The sequence below is a fragment of the Megalobrama amblycephala genome, linkage group LG19 (assembly GCF_018812025.1).
Source record: "Megalobrama amblycephala isolate DHTTF-2021 linkage group LG19, ASM1881202v1, whole genome shotgun sequence".
In the NCBI taxonomy this organism is placed as follows: domain Eukaryota; kingdom Metazoa; phylum Chordata; class Actinopteri; order Cypriniformes; family Xenocyprididae; genus Megalobrama; species Megalobrama amblycephala.
In genome coordinates, this window is record NC_063062.1 from 11,075,393 (window position 1) to 11,102,097 (window position 26,705).

The following is a 26,705-nucleotide window of genomic DNA, read 5'->3' on the forward strand; positions in this document are numbered from 1 at the left end:
TAACTTCACCACTGGGTGGCTTCAGTGTGTGCAGACGGAAACACCACATAAGACCGCAGTCCTGTCCTCATATGCCCTCTCTCACGACAACTTAAAAACTTGATATAGCTGCATTTTTGAAGTGACATGCACACTTTGAGAAATCGATTATACCGTTCAGTGAGTCAGTATAACCATAGTAGTTTTAATTAGCAGCATATACTAAATGTATTTTATTTATCTAAATGCATAGGAAGTTCACTTAATATTAAAATAACGTCTATGAATTCTTCATAAATTGCTTTCTGTTGTGATTGCATAGAAAAGTATTAGAACAATAAACATAGCGAAACGCTCAGTCGTCGATAGATAAAAATGTTGTTTTACATTAAAACACACTTAAGTGACGCAGTAATGCAGACTGGGGGTTTTGTTTAATTGTCTCGCGCCTGAATTCTGCCTCTTGGACGATCCGTATTTATGTCGCATATAAAAGAAAACGAAACCAAAGAGGGTTTGTTTAGTTTCATTTTAGAATAAAGCTGGACCGATGCGTTATGCCACCAGCGGTGAGTCCATTACATCAATACATCTTATAAACATACAGAACATTTGTAAATGCTTCTTCTGAGTTATTATCATGAGCAAAGCACATTGTTGACTAACAGTGGCATCCACGAGGTCAGTCTCGACACAACTAGTCTCCAGAAGAACACTGACGTCGTCGTTTTCTGCAGGTCACTTCATATGGACACGAGCTGCTCCTTTAAATATATATTTATATTGTTTTATTTACTATATTTTAGTAATTGATTGTAGAGACAGAAACCTTCTTAGAAAACTTTTGAATGAGCTACGTATGATATAACATTGTGTGTAGCTATTACTTTGCATTTATATGGAGAACATTAGTTGGAATATCAGTGATAACATGAGTGCCATCCTGAAAGCATTTACCACAAAATACCTACTGAACAATAACATGTCATGGCTAGCCTGTAGCATACAGACTGTCTTTTGTTCATAACAAAGCCTGAAAAATTGTGCCTATATCAGTTTATATAAGTATTTAAATAATACATAATGAATTGAAAATTATTAAACTGACTTGTAGCAATACACATGCTTTTAGCATTGCCAAACAAACGCAGTGTTGGTTCTAGACCACATGCACTGGCATCATAGACCTGTGCTTTGTCACATGTATAGATCAGCACTCGGACGCCATTACATGTATTGTGGTGAATAAGGTTTGTGATTTTAACTAAAACAAAGTCTGATTTTTTCCCCAGCTAATGGATGAGGATGGAGAGGGAGGACTGGTCGGGGGGCTTCCTGGTGGCCCAGGAGGCCAGTGCACTAGTGGACTTGCTCTGCAAACAGAACAGTGGTGTTCTGGATCGGATATTTGCCTTAGTGGACCCTAACAAAATGGATCAGCTACGGTCACTGACCAACAACAGAGACCTTGTCTCAGCCACTGTAGATTACTTCAGAACTTCAGACCATAACATATGTAGACAGTTTCTCTTCACTGTATATCAGTACTGTGAAAACATTCCCTTTTATCTCGAAACGACAGTGTTGTCTGTAGCAGAACACACAGCTGGTAAGTCATGTTTGCACTTTTTTTTTTTTTTTTTACTGCTGGGTCTCCCCTACTCATAATATCAATTAATATTAAAGCATAATTGTGTTATTAATCATGATTCAATTTAACAACATATATCAGTTTGTATATTATTTGTTCTACTATTTAATTTCAACGCATAATTTTTATAAATAATATTTGAAGTGAAAGTGAAAGTATTCTGTAGCTGTTAAAAGAAAGGAGCTATCGTTTAAAATATGAATGTTAATGAATTATGGGTTATAATTATTCCGACATTTTTCGTTTTCTATGCTTCGAAGGAACAAACTTCCATCATACAAGTGACAATGATATTTCTTCACCATCACGAAATGTGAAACGTCCACGGCTAGGTATGTTAAACTCTTAAAGGCACACACCCATTTTGAATTTTGACTCATTGTGTAAGATATCTTGAATCGGCTTGAGCAACCCAGCTGTTCAATAGATTAGCCATTCAATAACAAGAGCTTAATCTCCCAATGATTTCAGTTTGTTTGATTAATCTTGTAAATGATCAAAATAACAAAAAATAACATGGTTAAAAATGACTAAAAATCACTACAGCATTACATTGAGCATTGACATTGTTATTAATGTAAACATTGTGATTGACAGCATTATAATACTTAAAGGGTTAGTTCACCCAAAACTCATTAATTACTCACCCTCATGTATATGCTCATTATTGGCTAACGCTGTTCACATGAGCACCACGATGCATGCGTGTGATGCTGATGCAGGAGCCGGCCAATAATGAGCCGCATTCTGACGTAGAACCCGAAGCGCTGCACTGTGTTTACTACATGAACAGTGTAGGAGACTGACAAGGAAGAAATTGTTAAATAAAGTCATTATTTTTGTGCACAAAAAGTATTCTCGTCACTTCATAACATTTAAAGGATTAGTTCACTTTCAAATGAAAGTTACCCCAAGCTTTACTCACCCTCAAGCCATCCTAGGTGGACTTTATTCTTTCTGATGAACACAATTGGAGATATATTAATAAATGAAGTGTTTGGTAACTCCATTTTGATTCATTTGAGTAAAAAGGTGTTTTCTTTACCAAGAAAGTGGCAAGATGAAAACCACTATTTTCTGTTTCAAACTTTCACATAGCATCTTTTGGTTATAAAAACTTTAAAAATTCAAATCTACATTTTGATTTTAAAAAGTTTATTATAAAAATGTATAATTTTTTCCCCAAAATGCAATAAATCCATGACACTTTTTTTTTCAAAATGCAATTAATCCATCAATATAAAAGTTATTTTTCAAATTGAAAATACACAACAAAGTACGTTGATTCACATATATGACAGAGTCTAAACTTAAGTCTAAACCAATATTTATCTTATATACAGCCATTTTACTAAAAATACATTCAGCCGTGGCTCCCAAAATGAATTCAACGGGTCATCTTGTTAATGTTATAAATTATATGTTATTGCCAATTAAAGAGTATCTGGCACCACCGCACGGTTAAATAAACACATTTGCAGAGTACATTGGTATTAAAAACTGCTTTTTAAAAAGACTTCAATGTTTACAGTGCGTGGAATGGTGCGCTGTGATTGGTTGAGCAGATATAGCGCATTCTGCAGAAAAAGGAGACTGGCGTTTGTCGCGTTTTGGAAAGAAAGGGAGAAAACATTACAGAATAACACGACAGATGTCGCATTTTGCACAAAATTAATAAATGACTTTTCGATACCGACCAGATACAATGCTGACTTTGGCGGAAACTCAATTTTTTTGAAAATGGCGTTTATCGCGTTTTGGAACCAAACTCTTCAAATATCGTGACGCATCCAAGCTTTATAATGGCAGTGAGTATTCAATTTACGAAGAAAGTGTAATGCCTTTCGCAGTTCAAAAAGCTTACGCTACGACCTACACCTTCCCTATTCAACTTACGCGACACCAGTTCCCTTTTTTACGTAAGTTGAATACGAAAGGCGGTCTGGCAAAAGCTAGATATTTTACTTCATAACTTGTTAAATATGGATTTTTTTTTTTACACAAATGCATCGCTTCGCTTCAGAAAGCCTTTATTAACCCCCCGGAGCTGTGTACATTTATGATGGATATTTATTAATATATCTCAGATTGTGTTCATCAGAAAGAAGAAAGTCATATACACCTAGGATGGCTTGAGGATGAGTAAAGCTTGGGGTAATTTTCATTTGAAAGTGAACTAATCCTTTAAGGTTGAACTGCTGTAGTCTGTAGTGCTGTTTATAGGGTGATCAGAAAGCTCTCGGATTTCATCAAAAATATCTTAATTTGTGTTTCGAAGATGAATGAAGGTCTTACGGGTTTGGAACGAGGGTGAGTAATTAATAATCGAAATTAAATTTTTGAGTGAACCATCCCTTTAAAATCATCCCAGATTAGACACTTAAACCACACTTAATAATATACACAGTTTTTTCAATGTATAACCAAATTTCAAACCAAATGGCATTTATTTTAAAGAAATCGAGTCAAAACACACTTTTCAAAGATGTTTGTTTGGTGCACAAATGGTTAACAAATCCAAAATTACAGAAGCAAAACATATTTCTAGTATGATTTTTTTTTTTGCAGATGCCACATGGTTTGATATTTTATTAATAAAGCTATAACGTTCATTGATTTTTGAGCTAAGTATTTTTTGAGGTTTTTGTATGAAAAAAACGTAAATTTTTGTTCACAGAAAATTGACAATGTTTTGATTTTCTTACCTAGATTATTTACAGATCTATACCGATGCTCTTAAATCCATGGTTCTGCAAAAACATGAGACAGTGACACAGGCTGTGGTAAAGGACATCCATCTGGATGACACATGGGTGTATTTAAGACAAAAGAACCCTCTACGAGTGAAGGACAGGACCATCCAGCCTCAAGCCTCTCTAGACAACCATGAAGGAGAAGAGTCAGAGCATAAAGTGTCTGTTGAGTCTCTTTTGAAAACCACTGGCAGGGTTGTCGTGCTGCTGGGCCAGGCTGGATCTGGTAAGACCCTGCTGGTGCACTGCCTCGGCCATAGCTGGGCTCAAGGCTCCTTCCCGTCTGTCCACCTGCTGTTTCTGCTGGAGTTCCGGCAGCTCAATCTTATCTCACGGATCTTTCCCTGAAAGATCTACTCTTTCTCTTCTACCCTGCTTGTGAGGATGATGAGGAAAGTGAAGCAGTTTTTGAATTCATCCTCTCAAACCCTGAGAAGGTCTGCTTCATATTCGACGGGTATGATGAGTTTCGTGCCAAGCTTACAAATCCTAAAAAGCTTGAGAGCTCCATTGACCCAAACAAACCTCTGCCAATGACAGATCTCCTCTCGGGACTGTGCAATCGTAAAATCCTTCCAGATTGCACCGTGTTGATCACCTGTAGACCACGAGATGTGACAGACATGTTTGCGAGCCCTGGATTCATAACCTGTGAGCTTCAGGGGTTTGATCGATTGGGTGTGAAGGAATACGCTGAGCAATACTTCCATGAAAAAGGAGATGAACTCAAAAAGAAGGCTGTAAACTTGTTAATGGACAACCGTCACCTCTTGTCGATGTCTCATGTACCTGGACTCTGTCATATCTGCTGTGTATGTGTGGATCATCTGTTCTCCAGTGATAGAACTGATCTACAGCTTCCAACGTCCTTAACTCAAATCTACATGCAAATCCTGTTGGCGTTCCTCAGACGCTGCAATGGAGGTGGGGTGTCTGGTACACCTCTACTTCAGAGATACAGAACTAAAATTGTTGAGATGAGCCAGTTGGCCCTCAAAGGTCTGGAGGAAAGCACCATAGTCTTCAAGGACACGGAAGTGCCACCCGAACTCAAGGAATTTGGCATCAAAAGCGGGATACTGTCTAGAGTGAAGCTGACGTTTGAGGATGGATCTTCAGGATACGGTTTCACCTTCATGCACCTTACGATGCAGGAGTTTCTCGCTGCTCTCCACCTCATGACCAGTCAGAACATCACAGAGAGTCAGCTTAAGAAGAAGCTTAACTTGAAAACCCGCTGGACCACCAAGACTGACCCAAAATCTGTCTTTACAGACTCTCTCCATCTTTACGTATGTGGGCTTGCGGCGAAGGCCTGCTCCTCCAGTTTGGTCCAGCTTCAAGTGGCCGAGGGTGCCATGGCTTTGGTACAAAAGCGCCAAGCTGTCGTCCGTAACGTTTTGCTGGGTTTAGCTGGAAGTACCAGTCAAACAGGCCCCAAAATTGTGGAGCTGTGCCGATGCGCTCATGAAACCCAAGATGCTAAGCTGGCAAGAGTTATTGGTTCGAGACCACAGTTTGAACTTAGAAATATCAGACTCAATGCTGTTGACATGGACTCTTTAGCATTTGTAACAGCAGCTGCTGATCAGAATGTATGTCTGGACTTCGGTGGCTGTTCACTTGAATTGGATTGTTTGGAAATCCTCCCTAGTTTCAAGAATGTGGGTCATCTCATGTGAGTTTTCATAAAATCCTTCTTTATATACAAATTATTTATGTGTTGTAAATAGGGTTGCAAAATTCCGGGAATTTTCAAAGCTGGAAACTTTCCATGGGAATTAACGGGAATAAACAGGGAATTTGCAAAATTGCAGGTTAGCCTATAACAGGGTACTTAAATGTAGTTGAAAATAAAACATCTTGCAGCATAATTTTGGTTGAAACAACCAGATTTAATGCAATTTCAGTTGAATTTTTAACCTGACATTCACACAGCACAGTACTTACTGCAGGGCTATTGAGGCCACACCCCATGCATGCACTGTGCACTCCCCCAGTCCATAACATACACATTTGGTCAAAAATACAGAAAAAAAGTAATATTGTGAAATTTAAAATAATGGTTTTCTATTTTAATATACATTAAAATATATATTAATTTCTGTGATGCAAATCTGAATTTTCAGCATCATTACTCCAGTCTTCAGTGTGACATGATCTTCAGAAGTGTGATACTTGTAATACTTTTTTACAGCATTTATTTAAAATAGAAATCTTTTGTAACAATATACACTACCGGTCAAAATTTTTGGGTCAGTGATTTTTTTCCTTTTTTTTTCCTTTCTTTTTTTTGAAAGAAATTAATACTTTTATTCAGCACGGATGTGTGAAATTGATAAAAAGTGATATTAAAGTGATATTGTTAGAGAAGATTTCTATTTTGAATAAATGCTGTTCTGTTTAACTTTTTATTCATCAATGAATCCTGAAAAAAGTGTTACAGGTTTCAAAAAAATATTAAGCAGCACAACTGTTTCCAAAATTGACAATAAATGAGTATCAAATCAGCATATTAGAATGATTTCTGAAGGATTATGTGACACTGAAATAAATAACACATAACAATTGCTGCAATAAATATTTATTTTACATATTTACTAAATTGGAAATAATTGAATGCAAAAAAGAAATGTCATGTTATGACCAAACAAAATGTTTATATTTATGTTTGTAGATGATACATTTTATATAAATATTATACATTTATATAAATTTCCCCAAATTTCCAATTAATTCCCATAAATTCTCATTAATTCCCATAAATTCTGTTAAGTTTCCAAATTGGAATATTTCCAAAATTCCCCAGGTTAAGTTCCCGTGGAAAGTTTCCGGAAATTTACCGGAAACTTTCCGCCCCTTTGCAACCCTAGTAGTAAATGATATGTATTGTAAATTGAAGTCCATATGGCAGCTTTAAATATTGATGCATGATGAAGTGGTACCATATTGGCTATTAGCTGATAATTGGTTGTTATTTTATCTGTATCACTTGATATTAGATGTTTAATTTGTTGGATATTTTATTGTGCAAGCTCAAGCAGTTTTTAGTTTGAAGCTGGTCATGCTGATATACTCAACTTTCAAATATATTTCATTCAAGTTTCCGTAGCCGGAAATATGATGACAGGTTTGCAGAGGCTTTGTGCGGTATCCTGTCTAAACTCCAGGCCTTGTGGCGACTAGAGTAAGTTTTTGATTCAACCAGTGTCTGTTGTGTCCTTTTTGCATTTTGTCACACTATTTCCTTGCAGTGTGTTTTGCTTTGGTTTATGTTTGTCTCTGATTTACAGGTTTATCAGTGGAGGCCTCACTGATGTTGGAGCTGCTAAACTTGCCAGGGCTTTGGAGGACTGTCCACACATCACACATCTAAAGTATTACCATTTTGCTATGCCATGTGTTGCATAGATTGAAATTTCAGGCAATCTAGTGATTTGGCCTGACATGTTTGTGTTTGTGTTCAAATATATTTCTGATACACACCGATCGGGCATAACATTATGAGCACTGACAGGTGAAGTGAATAACACTGATCTTCATCACGGCACCTGTTAGTGTGTGGGATATATTAGGCAGCAAGTGAACATTTTGTCCTCAAAGTTGATGTGTTAGAAGCAGGAAAAATGATTTGAACAAGTTTGACAAGGGCCAAATTGCGATGGCTAGACTACTGGGTCAGAGCATCTCCAAAACTGTGGGGTGTTCCCAGTCTGCAGTGGTCAGTATCTATCAAAAGTGGTCCAAGGAAGGAACAGTGGTGAACTGGCAACAGGGTCATGGGCGGTCAAGGCTCATTGATGCATGTGGGAGCGAAGGCTGACCTGTGTGGTCCGATTCAGCAGACGAACTACTGTAGCTCATATTGCTCAAGAAGTTAATGCTGGTTCTGATAGAAAGGTGTCAGAATACACAGTGCATCGCAATTTGTTGTGTATGGGGCTGCATAACTGCAGACCAGTCAGGGTGCCCATATGACCCCTGTCCACCGCGAAAGTGCCAACAATGGGCATGTGAGCATCATAACTGCACCACGGAGCAATGGAAGAAAGTGTCCTGGTCTAATGAATAACGTTTTCCTTTACATCATGTGGATGCATGTGCATGTGCGTTGCTTACCTGGGAACACATGGCACCAGGATGCACTATAGGAAGAAGGCAAGCCGGTGAAGGCAGTGTGATGCTTTGGGCAATATTCTGCTGGGAAACCTTCCATGTGGATTTACTTTGACACGTACCACCTACCTAGTGGAGTCCATGCCTCGACGGGTCAGGGCTGTTTTGGCAGCGAAAGGGGACCAACACAATATTAGGAAGGTGGTCATAATGTTAATGCCTGATTGGTGTGTGTTTCTGCTTATTTTTGAAATTGGAATGGACACTGTTTCCAAAATTTTACAGTAGGTGGTCTTGATGATCTGTCATGAACATTTGTCTTGTGTCAATTAGTGTGTTTTGTTTATCTGACAGTGTCAGCGATAACTCCTTGAAAGATGAGGGTATAAGAGTGATTGCAGAAACACTATCCAGACTGCCCAACATCTCCTCCGTTTTGTGAGTAGTGTGTTTTCGTTTCAAAAGCTGAAAAAACTGATGCCGCTCTCCTTCACGTATTTAGACATTCACTGCATTAAAGGTGCCCTCGAATGAAAAATTTAATTTATCTTGGCATAGTTAAATAACAAGAGTTCAGTACATGGAAATGACATACAGTGAGTCTCAAACTCCATTGTTTCCTCCTTCTTATATAAATCTCATTTGTTTAAAAGACCTCAGAAGAACAGGCGAATCTCAACATAACACCGACTGTTACGTAACAGTACGCCCCCAATATTTGCATATGCCAGCCCACGTTTCCAACATTATAAAAGGCATTAGACAAGAGCAGCCAGTATTAACGTCTGGATGTGCACAACCAAATCATCAGACTAGGTAAGCAAGCAAGAACAATAGCGAAAAATGGCAGATGGAGCAATAATAACTGACATGATCCATGATAACATGATATTTTTAGTGATATTTGTAAACTGTCTTTCTAAATGTTTCGTTAGCATGTTGCTAATGTACTGTTAAATGTGGTTAAAGTTACCATCGTTTATTACTGTATTCACGGAGACGAAGAGCCGTCGCTATTTTCATTTTAAACACTTGCAGTCTGTATAATGCATAAACACAACTCCATTCTTTATAAATCTCTCCAACAGTGTAGCATTACCCGTTAGCCACGGAGCATAGCCTCAAACTCATTCAAAATCAGAAGTAAACAATATAACAGTATACAATACTCACATAATCCGACACATACATGCCGCATGCATGACGAACACTTTGTAAAGATCATTTTGAGGGTTATATTAGCTGTGTAAACTTTAAGGCACTGTTTAAGGCAAGCGTGAGCTCTGTGGGCGGAGAGCACGGGATTTAAAGGGGCTGCAGGATAAAATCGGTGCGTTTATAATGATGCCCCAAAATAGGCAGTTAAAAAAATTAATTAAAAAAAATCTATGGGGTATTTTGAGCTGAAACTTCACAGACACATTCAGGGGACACCTTAGACTTATATTACATCTTTTAAAAACATAATCTAGGGCACCTTTAAAAAAAAAAAAAACTCACAGTGTTATTTTACGTCCTTACACTTTTACTCAGGATGGGGAAAAACATCATTTCCACAGATGGAGTCCTCACACTCATTGAGAGGATGGCTGCCTGCCCTTCTGTTCAGGAAGTCCATATTGAGTATGTTGTTTTGTTGGCCTGTATAATACATTTATGTAAAATGTAACAGTAAAATGAATATTAATCTCTCCATGTTTTGACCTGTGTAGTTCATGGTTTTTGAAGATTAGGGCACGTCACTTGACCTGTCCATTTGGGTCCATTTCACTGTCATGGGATGTTTCATTCTCTCTTATTGTATACAGGGGGAATAAAGAGATCAGCCTTTCCTTCTCACAAAGCTCTGACACAATGTGGTGAGTGCTGACTGCCAGAAAGTCTCTAAATATGTGTTTGGATTGGTAATACCCTATAACTCCAAATCATGTTTTTCATATTTCACATTTCCTGTTTGCATATCATTTGTGGTTGCTTTGTGCAATATGCACTTGGCCAGTTATTGCAGTGCAATGCACTATGTCCTGAAAGGGACACATATTATAGGTGATAGATGGTGTGCATTATTTATTTTCTGCACAGTTTGATGGTCACTCATGGCATTCGATAACACAATAAAAATCCATACAATTTGAATATAATAAAACTACAAAATAATATATTTTTTTTCTCACTTTTTCTTTCTTAGTGAAAACACAGACTTGAATAACACGGAAGGGACAAAGAATTTAAGGTAAGTGCTAAGTCCTTTGAAATAATATTTCTTTGCAGATAAAGGACAACAAATGAATGCTTAGTTACAAAGTCTAGATTTTAAACTTAACTCTGAACTTTAGACTTAATGGATTTAAACTTTATGGCTTCATTATATCTTACAGTGCTTTCATCTTGTTATGTTTAATAAGGTGGTGTATTGTGTCTATAAAGTACAAGTGTTCATCACTGGGCAGCATTTCAGGAGGACAGAGTCAGATAGTTTGTGGAAGAGGGTTGGCTTGGCAGAAGTTATGCAATCATTGGTTATATTGAAGATGGCAAACAAAAGACAAATGTGATGCAAAACCTCACGAGAAATGACCATTGTTTCAGTGGGTAATATTTTCCAAACCAAACATACTGCACTGACAGGAAATACATGTTTAATTGTTTCTTTATAGGTTTAAGCAATGTAACATCACAGTTTCCCATGTAGCCAGTTTGTGTAATAAACTCAAGGGCTTCTCCTTCATAACACTTTTAGAGTAAGTATTAAAATCCCACCTTCTAAACTTCAATATACCTCAAAGTGGAGTTCATACACCCACAATTCTTCATATAGTACAGCACTGATGTTACATGTTTTCCTCATCTCTCAGTTTGTCCTACAACTCGCTGAGTAACAAGGGCCTAAAGAAGATTCTGGACCTTCTGCCTGAACTAGGAACAATTCAGGAGATCAAGTAGGCCAATGTTTTTATCTGCTTCATTTGAAAGTGAAAGTAAAGTGACGTGTGACCATGTATGGTGCCCCATACTCGGAATTTGTGTTCTGCATTTAACCCGTCCAAGTGCACACATACAGTGATGAACACACACACACACACACACTGTGAACATATAACAGTGGGTAGACATTTTGGTTGCTGCACCCGTGGAGTGAATGGGGTTTAGGTGCCTTACTCAAGGGCACCTCAGTTGTGGGTAATGAGAGTGGAAGTTAGCACTTTTCATTCACTCCCCCCACCTACATTTCCTGCGAGTACTGAGACTCCTTCGGTTACAAGTCCGACTCTATAACCATTAGGCCACAACTGCATAAATTTGGTTTTAACAGTTCCAATTTTTTTTTTAAAAGAACTTCCCCATGTAACATACCGCCGGTGCATTTCTGTTTTCAAAACAGTATGTATTTTGTTTCTGAACACTCACACAGTGTCAGTGAAAATGGTGTTGATATGGATGGGGTGGTGATGCTTGCTTCTGCCCTTTGTAACCAGAAGAACCTGAGGAAGAGTGGATGCAAGGTAAATACCTTGTTAATATCAGTTTTTGGTCATTTTTCTGCCTGTTTTTAATTGCTGTTAAAATGCTAACACTGTGCTTTTTCTCACCAGTGGAAATGAAAAGAAAAAGTTGGTTCTTTGGTTTGATACCACTGGAAGGTACTGAAAACAGTTGTGGTTGCAGCCATATTTGCTCAGTATGTTATATATAAATATATAATGTTGCCTGTAGTATAACCAATGTGCTTCATTAATGCAGACAAACTTCAAGACAGCTGAGCCCAAGTGAAAATGGGATACATGTGCATAAAAAACTCAGGTACATCTCTTTTGCTTCTATACATTGATTTAGCGATGATCGTTTAATTTATTGTGTTTTTTTGTCTTTCCAGTTTAACCCATTGCGATATCCAACCTGTCTACATGGCCAAGCTGTGTAGGCAGTTGGTTAAATGTAAAAACCTTCTGGAGATTGAGTGAGTAGATCTATTGTCTGCTAATCTATAGTGTAGACAAAAGACTGTTATATATGGATCACCTACGTTCTGCTAGTTCACATTGTTTATTTGTGTTACAGGTTCTCCCATCTAAAATTATCAAATGAGTCCATTGAGAAGTTAATGTTGATCCTTCCTGAAATGTCTTCTCTTCATCTACTGAAGTAAGTGGCCATGAGAGTCTGGTTCCTGCAGCACAGCTGTAATTGATCCCTATGATGAATGACCTGATATTACTTTTATTCATCTAAGATTACCTTATTTTTCAGCTTAAGTCATGTTGACTTGTCTACAAATGGGGCTTTGTTATTGGTCAGATCTCTAGCTGACTGCCAGCGTGTCACGGCTGTAGAACTAAGGTGTCTTACTTAAGATCACATCAAATATTACAGTAGTGTTAACTTTCTTAAAATATACTTTTAAAATCACTAATATTGATTATTCGAATTCCTAAAATTGCTTTTAACATGATTCTTAGACACCAGGCAGAAGCATTCATCAAATTTGTTCCTGAAAAAGCAGAGGCAGCAATTTGCAAGTAAGTAATGTCAGCTCACCTTTGATGCAGTGGCCATGTGATTATGACACAAATAATACTTTTCAGTTATTTAGATTTATATCAGGATGGTCACTAAATGGTCAAGTTCTTCTTAGCAGCATGATACGCTCTTTAAAATTACTGAAGCTGTCAATCACTTCAGCACATGCAGTGAGTTCTGCCTTCTTGTGAAAACTATATGAAGTGATTAATATAATACAACAATCCCTGACAGCAACATAGTGTCGGCCCAGATCTGGCCTACATCTGGTCCGCGTGTAATCCACATATACCAGAGGTGGGCTGGATCTGGCCCACACTATGTTGCTGTCTGGGATATAAATAATATTAAAATAACACTGCTTTTGATGCAATGCATCTTAAACTGAATGCTGTTATGCTGAATGCTGAACCACTGTAATAAATTATCAGTTTATTTTATGGCCCTGGTGCCTTTGGAAACAGGGAGTTTGACTCTCTCTGTAATGTTAACAGGCTCACAGAGTATAAACTGAGCAAAGCCAATGTTGAGAAGCTCTCAAGTATACTGGAGAACTGTCCTCACCTATCTGAACTGGTGTAAGTATTTCTCTGTCCTTTTACTCCCGTTTTCTCATCTTAATAGAAGTTCTGTCATGTCAACTCTCTGAGTGTTCGGCATGGTAATGGGTATGACAATGTTGATATATTTGGTCTTGGCGGAATAGATTTGTTACGCTGCTGCTGCTTTTATTGCTGCTACTGCTGTTGATTATTGCTGCTACTGCCAATACATACACAACACGCTGCTGTGAGCAAGTAAGACATGTGCTGTTGTACAATATAGCATACATGAATTACCCGTAGCAGATTTATACAGGTGGAGCTGAGGAAGGTAAAGGGTTTCTGAAAGCACGCTCCACTGCTAAGGCCAATGCTACCCAAGTTTTTAAAGGTTGAGCACGTGAGCTCATTGGCCACTGATACAGCACGAACCAATCAGCCGTGCCCTATAGATAATGATGTGATTACGAGCAGGTTGAGTTAAAGGACCTATTAGCCTGCGCCATCTAGAGTTTCATGACAGAACTTTGTATTTGGTACATTTTAATATGATGTTATCACAAAGAGTTATTTTTTTTTCTTTCTCCATTGTAGCTTGTCTCATAACCTTCTCCGAGATGAAGGGGTGAAATGTTTTGTTGATTATTTGCCCAAACTAAAGATCTCAAGCTCTGTGAGGTAAGAGGCAGCCTGTCTTCACTGACATTCGTTTTCACATTTGCTTGTAATTGACATTCTGGAATAATTTACCTCATAAAGTTTACTTATTGTTCTCCTTCACAGTCTCAGTGGCAACCGAATGACTCAAGTAGGCGCACTGGATCTGGTCAACTCAATGAATACCTGCGAAAAAGTTGTTGCTGTTGAAGTCAGGTAATGGATAATGCACTAACACTTAAGTTTGTTCCTTACTTTTCATTGACATTGGTTCACAGAAAATGTTTTTTTTTCAGTTATTCTCAAAGAAAGTGAGGTTTGTTAGCTAATGTATATGCTTTTCTCATCTTTAGTCTTGGAGTGGAAGATCAGTCTTTGATTCATTTTGTGCAGGAACATGTCAATGGCAAGACTCTTAGGTAATTTCCACAAAATGCATGTGAGGCATCACAGTCAACACGCAATCAAATAGTCACGCAGATAATATGATTCATTCACTTAAGTCAAAAGTGAAAGTGTTTTTTTTTTGTTGAGCTTCCTCTTATAGTTGTCTTGACATACAGGTTAAGGGAGTGCAGTTTTGAGGGCACACATTTGAAGAAGCTTGTGGAAATCCTGAACAGATGCCCTAGACTACTTACATTAGAGTGAGTATTTCACCACAGTTACATTACTATGTACAATATAAGTGTTTTGTGCACACTTCATAACTTGTAAAACTCAGTAGGCCTACTGTCCTCACAGAAAAATGCTGTACCTTATAGATCCATTGGTGTTAAAAATCTTTATTGTTCCTCTCTTTCTTTAGATTGTTTTCTAATACACTGCAGAGTCAAGGCTTTTACTTTTTACTGGACAGCCTGGCTAAGCTCTCCACAATCCATACTGTGAAGTAAGATTTTTATAAGGATTGATCTTTCAGATAAATTATGACATTTGTTTATGACATATCTTTCAACAGTTGCATGGATTTTTGGATAGTTTGGATAGTTGGCATATTAACACAGGGTTTTAATGCACATTTTTCTATTCCTCTCAGATTAAGAAATAACGGTCTGGTTTCTGAGCAAATAGAGTATTTTGTCAAACAGTTCAGTAGCTGTCACCAACACAGAGACATCAGGTAAGAACAGAAAAAAAACATCTGTTTATTTAAGGGTGTTTCTTTAACTTCTGGCATTTTTTATAAGGAGAGGCTATGCTACGTAAAGTGGAGCAACCCCTTCAGCCGTGATTTATTCATGATACAACACTAGCCTTGAGTACCTTATTGCTTTTATAAAACGGTTACCACACAATACAAATATTATGTAACAATGCAACTTTCATGAAGTAAAATCACTAAAAGACTTTCTTTCACCGGAAAAAATAGCCCCGTGAACAGCAACAGAAGTTACATTATTACACCATTAGATGGTGGCAAAGACTGTCTTTATGAGTGTGTTAGTAAGTAGCGAAGACTTTTATATTGAAAAGACTGAATTGTTGTGAAAACGGAACAAGACGCAACTGACAAATGCTTTGACTAGCGCTGTCAGTCACGGGAAAACCCCTTAACTGTTAAAAGGACAAGATAATACATCGGACATTTAAACAGATTTTTTATTATGAACATAGGACTGACCTAAAGGAAAATGCTAAATCTGAATGCAGGTAATAAACTCGCTCAATCGATCTCTTTCTCACAATACCCTTTACATAATACAGTGAGCTTCCATGAACAATATCAACTGAGAACATACAGTTTACGTTGCTAAGAGTGGTTGCTAAGGGTGTTGTGTAGTGATACACAGAACCGTTGGGTGAAGCGGTCGTAGCCGTGTTTTATCGTGAATAAAACACCGCTATTGACAAATCAGATTCAAGGACAGGAACTAACCGTTTTATAAAACATTTAATAATATATATCTCTTCATAGATTTTTATATTTTACCCTTGTCCCAAACCCAGACTTTCAATTTAAAAATATAAATATTAAAAAACTCTAAAACTATTAAACAAATAGTGTAACAAATATAAACCATTTCAGTATTTATTGATATGAAATATGAGACATAGAATATAAAGCAAAAATCAAGTTTTGTTTCTCTTACAGAATGTTTTGTATGTCATTTCCAATGAGGCTGTAATTTTCTCAAATTAGATAAAAGTGTGAACATAGAATGTAATTGTGTGTATTTATCATATATAAAATGCTAGCTATGAAATTAGCTGTAACAAAAAAATTCCATTTATCCCATTATAGAATGTTAAACACAAAAAATGTTTTGAGACGTGATGGAAATTGTGGTGGATGTGTGGGAAACAAATGTCAGAATTTTCCTGTGATACATGTATATACTCTGTTGGACATTGTTAATACATAAACTTGTGAATGTGTGAAAAATGTTTTACATTTATTTTCCAAAAGTTCAAAGAGCTAAAAATGCCCTAAGAAACAATGAAAGTTTATTTCTGTGATTAGTTTCTATTTTTATAGAGCAGATACAATGTGAGGATAATGATGTTTGGAATCATTTCATTAGGATTGAAGAGCCATGGCTGACAGGAAGTGCTGTTATCAGTCTAATTGCCAAATGCCTCAATCTGCAGCCACACATCAGAGAAATCAGGTGCAGTTCTGAAGCAGTACCCTACAAGCCACACACACATCATGTGACCACTGATAACTTTATGGCCTTTATGACAACATGTACCAATTTTCACAACCTTGTAAGCACACCACAAAGTTTGTATTAATATGTGATATATATAAAACTGCAAAAGTAGTGAAAGAGACAAAGCGATATTAATATTATTAACAGTTCACCTGTTGAATTGTTCAAAATTACTCGAGTTAACCAAAATGTGTCTGTTTATTTAACTGTGTGCAGTGCTTGAAGTGGGCCGGTACACGTCGGTACGCAGTACCGGAACTTTTCAATTTTTACCTTTTCCATGCATACCGCACCCTCACTTTAATTTTTCTCTTCAAGCAATGACTGTGTGTGGGTTGTGGGTAGGTTACCGAATGGTTTCCTGTGTGGCAATGTGACCCTAATTTCATCCTACTTCAATCCACTCACACATTCATGTTCAATAACACAACTCATTTTTATTTACGCACAGTATTTCCATTTGCAAGTGATCCTAACTTAATAATGTATTCCTTAGTGATAATGTAAACATTTTAGTGCAAAATATTGCAAGGAGATTAAAAAACATCTTTTACCAAACATTTGCAGGGTCAGCCGTGGTTCCATAAACATCATTACACAGGACAATTCCAGTCCCAGCTCCATCTCTATGTAAGTTTCATAACTCGCTATAATTTTTACGCTCATAGAGTGTGGAGTACTATAAATATTGTGTATAAGAATAGTTTACAATATTACCTATGCAAAGTTAATTTGACCCTTTTCTGTCTGATAGCGCTCATCCTGAAAATTTCTCACCTGCTCTTCAATCCATCAGGTGTGTTGATTTTTTTTGCTTGTAAGGTTGTGCATTTTTCTTAACTTGTATTTTAACATGATATTCTGTGCATTTGATGTACAAAATCACTTTTGTCACATTCTTTAGCTTTGATGGCTGTGACATAGAAGGACAGCATCTCGCTCCTCTGACACTTCCCATCCAGAAATGTCTTGGCTTGCAGGATTTAAAGTATGTCAGTGAGAGTTTATGCTGATTTTGGTGTATTATGTCTTTTTTTCTTATTTTGAATCTTACTTCATTTTGTATCCAGGTTCTCTCAGCTGAAAGTGGACAGAAATGTCACAGAGTTTTTTTCTGCAGTCATTCCATCCTTATCGAATCTCAGGAATCTCACGTAAGTGTTTCATAATTAAGCACAATAAACAGATAGCAATCTTTATTTTACATGTATGGGTGTGGTAGAAATGATGCCACAACTGATGGACAGTCGTTTTTTTTTTTTTTTTAAATAGAAATAATTTTCACACTGTCACATTTTGTTTTTGAGTTTGTGAATCTCGTTTTAGTTTCCATGTCTTTCATTTTGCATTGGTTTATTCTAGTCATGTGTTTCTCTGTTCTGTTTAGTCATTGTTTTGATTACTTTCAGGGTGTTCATTATGTGATTAGTACATGTTCCTTGTGTTACATTGTTCTTTGTAACCTGTTGTTAGGTGATGTCAAAGTTCATGTTCAAGTCCATGTTTAAGTATATGTTCATGTTTCTTTTCTAGTCAAGTTTTTAGTTATGTATTTTGTTATCAAATTAATAAACTTACCTCCAGTGAATATGTTACAGAAAGCCAGATCAAGAACAATGGAACATGAGGGGTATTAATACACATGGACTTGTAACATAACAAGGAACACCAGGAGTTAATCAAAAAATGAGCCAATGACTAAACAGGACAAACCTAAAACTAAAACATGACACACTATGGCCTGGTTTTACAGACAAGGCTTAGATTAAGCCAGGATTATGACTTAGTTAAATTAGGACATTTAAGTAGCTTTTATAAAAATGCCTTAGAGAAAAAAAAAACATTACTGGTATGCATCCTGAGACAAAACAATGGCACTGACATATTTTAAAGACCCCCTTTGGTGAAAATCAAGTTTTTTAATGATGTTTATATGTCTGTCTGGACAAACCATGTGCAAATTCATGTCACCACCATTGCTGAGTATTTTTTTAACATTTTTCTGTTGATATGAAAAATCGTGTAGATTTAGCAATATGGTGGGTGTATGAGATGTATATTATGATGTTATGATGAACTATATGCCTTTATCCACTGACGTTCTGAGTTGTTCAAAGCGTTTGTGAGGATACTGAGTGTTAGAAGGCAGCTGTCTGACTCTGACATGGCAAACGGGAACATGGTTTGTATAGCATTAGCAACACATTATTAGCTGTTTGATAACATAGTCAAACAAAAGGCTTATCATATTAATTAACATTATGTATCCGATGTTGTAAAAAGCGATACCATTGTGCAGCGTTTACCTCAGTAAGTTGACCGAGTGGATCTCTGAGCTGGCGCGAGCGAGTGGAGGTGGGGCTAATTTGAAAATTCCTTGATCCGCAAATATTAAATGAGGCAAGGGTGTAGAGTTACATTCAAGCAATTTTAAGGCATAAAGAAATTTTTTTCACAGGAAAAAACTTTAAATGTCATTTTGGTGATCAAAAATGAATTTTAAAGGTGCCCTAGATTATGTTTTTAAAAGATGTAATATAAGTCTAAGGTGTCCCCTGAATGTGTCTGTGAAGTTTCAGCTCAAAATACCCCATAGATTTTTTTTAATAAATTTTTTTAACTGCCTATTTTGGGGCATCATTATAAACGCGCCGATTTATGCTGTGGCCCCTTTAAATCCCGTGCTCTCCGCCCACAGAGCTCGCGCTTGCCTTAAACAGTGCCTTAAAGTTTACACAGCTAATATAACCCTCAAAATGGATCTTTACAAAGTGTTCGTCATGCATGCGTCGGATTATGTGAGTATTGTATACTGTTATATTGTTTACATTGATTCTGAATGAGTTTGAGGCTATGCTGCGTGGCTAATGCTAATATTACACACTGTTGGAGAGATTTATAAAGAATGAAGTTGTGTTTATGCATTATACAGACTGCAAGTGTTTAAAAATGAAAATAGCGATGGCTCTTGTCTCCGTGAATACAGTAAGAAACGATGGTAACTTTAACCACATTTAACAGTACATTAGCAACATGCTAACGAAACATTTAGAAAGACAATTTACAAATATCACTAAAAATATCATGATATCATGGATCATGTCAGTTATTATTGCTCCATCTGCCATTTTTCGCTGTTGTTCTTGCTTGCTTACCTAGTTTGTTGATTCAGCTATGTATATCCAGACGTTCTGCCCTTGTCTAATGCCTTTCATAATGTTGGGAACACGGGCTGGCATATGCAAATATTGGGGGCGAACACTCCGACTGTTACGTAACAGTCGGTGTTATGTTGAGATTTGCCTGTTCTTCGGAGGTCTTTTAAACAAATGAGATTTATATAAGAAGGAGGAAACAATGGAGTTTGAGACTCACTGTATGTCATTTCCATATACTGAACTCTTGTTATTTAACTATGCCGAGATAAATTTAATTTTTCATTCGAGGGCACCTTTTAAGGATAAAATTATTGACTACAGGAGGACTTTAAGATATGTCAGTACAAGTTGCTTTCAGTTAAAGGTATAATTCACCCAAAAATTAATATTCTGTCATCATTTACTCACCCTCAAGCTGTTCCAAACCTGTAAGAATTTCTTTCTTCGGTTGAACACAAAAGATATCTTGAAGAATGATGGTAGCCAGACAGTTGACAGTAGCCATTGACTTCCATAGTAGAAAAAAAAATACTACAGAAGACAAAGACTACCATCAACAAACTTCTTATGTGTTAAACAGAAAAAAGAAACTCATACAAGTTTTGGAACAACTTGAGGGTGAGTAAATGATGACAAAATTTTCATTTTTGGGTGAACTGTCCCTTTAAGACAGCTCAAAAATACATTTTGTCTGTGAAACCGGTTCATATAAATATTAAAAATGTTTAGAATTAATTTACTCTTTGTTTATGGTCATGCTTTAAAACATTTTATGTAATTTGACATAAAATAAGATAATTTTTTTAAATTATAAATACTGTATACTTTACAGTCTTGATTTGAAAGGAGCAGCTGAGGAGGACGTGGAAGCTCTTGCTGAAGCATTACCAAACACCCCAGAATTTGAGAGTCTGAGGTGTGTTATCTTACTACTCTTTGTATACAAGTTTAATTTTTGCACAGGAAAAAAGGTCTTTACAAGGAAAAAGTATGTGTAATTTCATTATTTGAGCTTATTTACATTTTCCATCCTATATGTCTTTTAGTTTGTCCCAGCTTGTTTTGGGTGACCGTGGAGCTGCAATATTTGGGAGAGCTCTTCAAAGTGTGCCAAATCTAAAGTCATTCAAGTAAGTGCCTGAATTTCTTCATTATTTCTCATCGCAAAAGAGTGCAACATTGCTGATTGGCTGATATCTTTTTGTCCAGTCTGTCCCAGTGCTCTGGTTGGACGACAGCTCGAGGGCGTGACCTGGTCAGAGGTCTGGTGCAGTGTCTCTCACTGGCCGAGATACGGTAATACATGTTGTAGTGTCAGCTTTTCAAACACTGCACTCTTGAATTTAAGAAATGTGGCTAGTTTGTAATACATTCACAGTCATTGACAGGATATACCATATTTAATACTATGTTTTCAATTATAGACTGGACTCTGTAGTGCTTGATGAGGAGGGTATAACCATCCTAGCGCAAGGCTTCAGCCGTTTGGCCTACCTTCGGAGGCTCAGGTAAGGCTCGTACTCCCTGTAGTCTTCATTATAGATTTAGCAAACACTCAGTAAGCAGAGATACTCTCCCAGAAGCCCATCCTTTTATTTCGTGTCTAATGTGGTTGTTTGCTCTCCTTAGCTTGAACAACATAAGAGTGGTGACATCAGAGACATTTGTGAATGGCACTGGCATACTCTATCTTCTTGCCTCTTTTAAGGGCTTTAGACAGATGGAAGAGATTGAGTAAGTATTGTGGTCCTTAAAAGCACATGTACACAAATGCTAACAGCATTTGGTTATATGTAAACATTTTTTATGCTATTTACAGGTTGGAAAGTTGGCGAATGGGAGATGGTGGCACTTGTGAGCTTGTGAAATACATTCCTTCATGGACTGAACTACTGAAACTAAGGTATGGCAACTGCAACTATGAGATTCAGGTTATTCTTTACCTGAGAGAACAATTTATAAAGCTTTTGATAGAGCGCCCTCTAGTGGAGACAATTAAATATGGTGGAAATATAAACCAACTTGTTAAGGTTTATTTAAAATGTACACTACTGTTCAAAAGTTTCTGGTCAGTAAGATATTTTTTTTTTTGTAAAGAAATTAATACTTTTTTTCAGCAAGGATCCATCAGATGCTTTACATTTTAAAATGTATTAACATACAAGACATTTGTGATTTCATTTTTGCAGTCTGTCAGACAACAGTATGACTGACCAGGCTGGAGAGAAGCTACTGACGGCTCTATCCCATTGCAGAAATCTTCAGAAACTACAGTAAAGCATTTACTTTTTTTAATTAATGTGTGTTATTACTTGCAAAATCAGTAGCTGACCATTCTTCATTATTTTGTTTTCACAGGCTGTCCAAAAACCAGCTTGGTCAGGCCAGTGCTGCTAAACTATCTCAAGTCCTTCCGTTACTGCCTCGGCTTTCAGAACTCAAGTAAGTCATGCGTGTTGTGGTCTACATAATAAATAATGATATAATTTTTATTTTAGACGAAACTGTTGCTTTAAAAAGATGTCAATGATGGTGATTTTTTTTTTTTTTTTTTTTTTTTTTTTAGTTTGTCAGAGAATCAGTTTGACCCACAAGGATCCAAGGCTCTTTGTGAAGGTCTCATGAGCATGAAGGCACTGAAAATACTACAGTAAGACACTAAATACATTATAGAGCCAACTATATGACCAGAATGTATGGATTTGTTACATCACATACACTACTGTTCAAAAGTTTCTTCTTTAAAGGCACAATATGTAATTTTTCACCGCTAGAGGGTTGCTTAATCAAAACAAAGGCGTAGCTTGATGGAAAGGAAACTGACAAACTTGGGCAGAAATCATGTTCATGGATGAGTTAATGTATTTAAGTTTTAAATAGCAGAGCTTTTTTTTTTTTTCTTTATGCTTTTGCTGCAGTCGGCCGCTTCTGCTCTTTTCATTGCGTATGCAGTAATCTAGAACGATATTAGTAAAATTGGAAATCGGGGGTGATGCGCATATGTCATTGACAGGCGACGCAGTGACTCAGTCCGTGTCCTGGTTAAAATTGCTGATTTCTCTGGATTTAAAATTTTTTGGGTTAATGTATGTACACAAGTCAACAAAATATATTTAACATTAAAATATTTAACATTGTTCTAGTGGTTTTGGGGTATTTTAATAAAAAAAATCTTACATATTGTGCATTTAAACAAATTTACATCGTTTTAATTCATACTTTTATTCACAGATGCATTAAAGGTGCCCTAGAATCAGAATTTGAATTTACCTCGGCATAGTTGAATCAAGAGTTCAATACATGGAAAAGACATACATTGAGTTTGAAACCCCATTGTTTCCTCTTCTTATGTAAATCTCATTTGTTAAAACTTCCGGAAAACACTCGGATCTCAACTAACACCGATTTCAGTTGGGATCATTAATATGGACCCCAATATGCATTGCCAATTCGACGCATTAGACAAGGAAAGGCAGTTTAACGGGGTTTGCACAGACAATAAGCCAGCAAGAACAACAGCGTGGCAGATGGAGCAATAATAACTACATGATCCATGATATTTTTAGTGATATTTGTAAATTGTATTGTATTTGTTTCATTAGCATGTTGCTAATATACTGTTAAATGTGGTTAAAGTTACCATCGTTTCTTACTGTATTCACGGAGACGAGAGTCGTTGCTATTTTATTTTTAAACACGTGCAGTCTGTATAATGCATAAACACAACTTCATTCTTTATAAATCTCTCCAACAGTGTGTAATGTTAGCTTTAGCCACAGAGCATAGCCTCAAACTGACACAGAATCAAACGTAACCATCTAAATAAATACTTTACTCACATAATTCGAAGCATGCATACAGCATGCATGACGAACATCTGTAAAGATCCATTTGAGGGTTATATTAGCTGTGTGAACTTTGTTTATGTGATGTATATATAGTCGAGAGCTCGTGGGGCAGAGGAAGCGCATCTCTTAAAGGGGCCGTGCTGAAAAAATCAGTGCATAGTTAATGATGCCCCAAAATAGGCAGTTAAAAAAATTAATTAAAAAAAAATCTATGGGGTATTTTGAGCTGAAACTTAACAGACACATTCAGGGGACATCTAGGACTTATATTACATCTTGTAAAAAAACAATCTAGGGCACCTTTAAGTTGATCAAAAGTGACAATAAAGACATTTACAATGTTACAAAGGATTTCTATTTCAAATAAATTCTGTTCTTTTTAACATTTCTATTCATCAGATCAGCATATTAGAATAATTTCTGAAGGATCATGTGACACTAATGACTGAAGTAATTACGCTGAAAATTCAGCTTTGCCGTCACAGGAATAAATGACATTTTACAATTTACATAAAAATATATATTAAAATAGAAAACAGTTATTTTAAATTGTAACAATATTTCACATATATTAATGTATTTTTATTTAAATAAATGCAGCTTTGGTGAGTATAAGTGACTTATTTCAAGTGACCCCAAACTTTTGAACAGTATATAAGGTGATTTGGTTATTGTATACTGCTGCATACTGTAAACCACTGTAACTACTTGTCTCTCAGTTTGACTTCAATTGGGAGTTCAGATCTGGTTGGTGTGGCATCATCCCTCAAATACTGTCCATCCATAGAAGATGTCAGGTGGGATGAGATATTTCAGACTTCTTTAAATACTGTAGTTTGACTCATAAATGCATGGATGGACCCACACATTAAAGGATTAGTTCACTTTCAAATGAAAATTACCCCAAGCTTTACTCACCCTCAAGCCATCCTATGTGTATATGACTTTCTTCTTTCTGATGAACACAATCTGAGTTATATTAATAAATATCCTGACGCATCCGAGCTTTATAATGGCAGTGAATGGGACCAACGAGTATGAAGCTGAAGAAAGTGCCTCCATCAATCATAAACATACTCCACGCGGTGTTTGGAGAACGTTTATAATGGATGGATGCAGTTTCTTTAGCTCATACTCGTTGGTCCCATTCACTGCCATTATAAAGCTTGGATGCGTCAGGATATTTATTAATATAACTCTGATTGTGTTCATCAGAAAGAAGAAAGTCATATACACCTAGGAAAGCTTGAGGGGTGAGTAAATGTTCGGGTAATTTTTATTTTAAAGTGAACTAATCCTTTAAATTGTTCTGGTCCCTGTATGTTTTTCTAAAAACTGCCCTTAGTTTATAAAGTCATTGTCTTTTTCAGCTTGTCATGGAATGGATGTGGCGACAGTCTTGCATTTCGCACTGGCTGAGATTCTGCCCCTGTGTACAAATCTGAAAAGACTCGAGTAAGTACCTGGGTGCTTGCAGTGAAGGTTGAACTTTTTGTTTGATTACATGTTGGATTTACAGTATACTGATGTTATTGAAACTAATTATTGCAGCCTGGAGGCCAATAAAATAACCACGGCAGGAGCAACAGCAATAGCCAAATGCCTCCCATCATGCCCCTCCTATTGAAGTAATAAGGTATGACTTGCATATACACTCTTGATCGGACAATTCTAGTTTTCGTAATAAATAAGAATCAACTAGTAGAACTGCTTGACATGCACATTCAAAGGAAAATTCTCTGAATTTGTCACTTTATACAGACTCTGGAGGAACCCAATTGCCAAAGATGCTGAGAATCTACAAGATCAGAGGCTGAACTTTTCATCAGTTTAATCACTTGTTCTTTTAATTCGTTTGTATATAATATTGGTGTAGTGCTATTAGAGTTTTAACATTAAGTTATTTAATTGGGGAACACATTACCTCATTAGAACAATTCATTGCACCAAACAACACACTTAACAGCTGTTCAGGGACTGGATTCATTCATGACCATCTAATGCAAACAATAGGCTCTGGTCAGTAAAGAAAAAGCTATGCTGCGGCAAAAAAAAAAAAAAAAAAAGCACAATTACATGTTTTTAGAGATTTACATTTTCAGCTTTTCTAAATTGCAACAATTAGAAACAATTAAAATGTGACTAATTAGCTAGCTGTAGCACAGTGAAGCAGGCAGCTCTCTTGTAAAGTTCAGCACAGTCATGCTCTTTGCTGTTACATCAAACTAAGATATCTTGAAGCTCAGAGCCCAGTCCTCCATTAGGGGCATTCATGCATTGATCCACCCTGGACTCCACCATGTTGTGTTCTCCTTTAAATTGCGTATTTATGTCTGGATTTTACTTGATCTGTTCAACATTTGTCTATTGAAAATTTAATTTTTTGTTATTTGTAAAGTGCTTGACTCAACTTGATGAAATTGCTCAGTGCTTGTGTCACTGGTAAACGCACAACCATCCTCTCTAGTAGTTGCACTGATCCTAATTATCTATTTCTTTTTTATATGCACTGAAATAGTATAAATAAAGGTGGTTCATCATAAAATTCATATTTTGGACAATAGTTATTCTGTTATTTAAAGGGTTAGTTCACCCAAAAATGAAAACAAGGTCATGTATTACTCACCCCAATGTCGTTCTACACCCTTAAGACCTTTGTTCATCTTCGGAACATAAATTAAGATATTTTTGATGAAATCCGATGGCTCAGTGAGGCCTCTATTGAGAGCAAAGCCACTGAACCTCTCAAGATCCAGAAAGGCACTAAAAACATATTTAAAACAGTTCATGTGAGTTCAGTGGTTCTACCTTAATATAATAAAATGA

General features: G+C 36.6%; 1 protein-coding gene across 1 annotated transcript; it reads left to right on the forward strand.

The window, feature by feature from the left end:
• The first annotated feature begins 32 nt into the window (after positions 1-32).
• On the forward strand, positions 33-26,428 carry nlrc5 (NLR family, CARD domain containing 5). The gene is given in 48 exon segments (XM_048168652.1): positions 33-548; positions 1,272-1,588; positions 1,891-1,962; positions 4,340-4,714; positions 4,717-6,061; positions 7,487-7,570; positions 7,677-7,760; positions 8,854-8,937; positions 10,033-10,122; positions 10,308-10,358; positions 10,688-10,732; positions 11,157-11,240; positions 11,355-11,438; positions 11,912-11,987; positions 11,989-12,002; positions 12,093-12,140; positions 12,241-12,300; positions 12,374-12,457; positions 12,559-12,642; positions 12,748-12,837; positions 12,957-13,016; positions 13,512-13,595; positions 14,154-14,237; positions 14,343-14,432; positions 14,570-14,635; positions 14,780-14,863; positions 15,025-15,108; positions 15,256-15,339; positions 16,742-16,828; positions 17,441-17,503; positions 17,628-17,669; positions 17,778-17,861; positions 17,944-18,027; positions 20,864-20,947; positions 21,078-21,161; positions 21,241-21,327; positions 21,456-21,539; positions 21,661-21,765; positions 21,851-21,934; positions 22,221-22,304; positions 22,390-22,473; positions 22,598-22,681; positions 24,599-24,676; positions 25,250-25,283; positions 25,285-25,334; positions 25,431-25,500; positions 25,502-25,515; positions 25,641-26,428. Coding segments are annotated over 47 exon segments (5,259 nt in total). The 5' UTR covers positions 33-548; positions 1,272-1,278; the 3' UTR covers positions 25,714-26,428.
• The last annotated feature ends 277 nt before the right edge of the window (positions 26,429-26,705 follow it).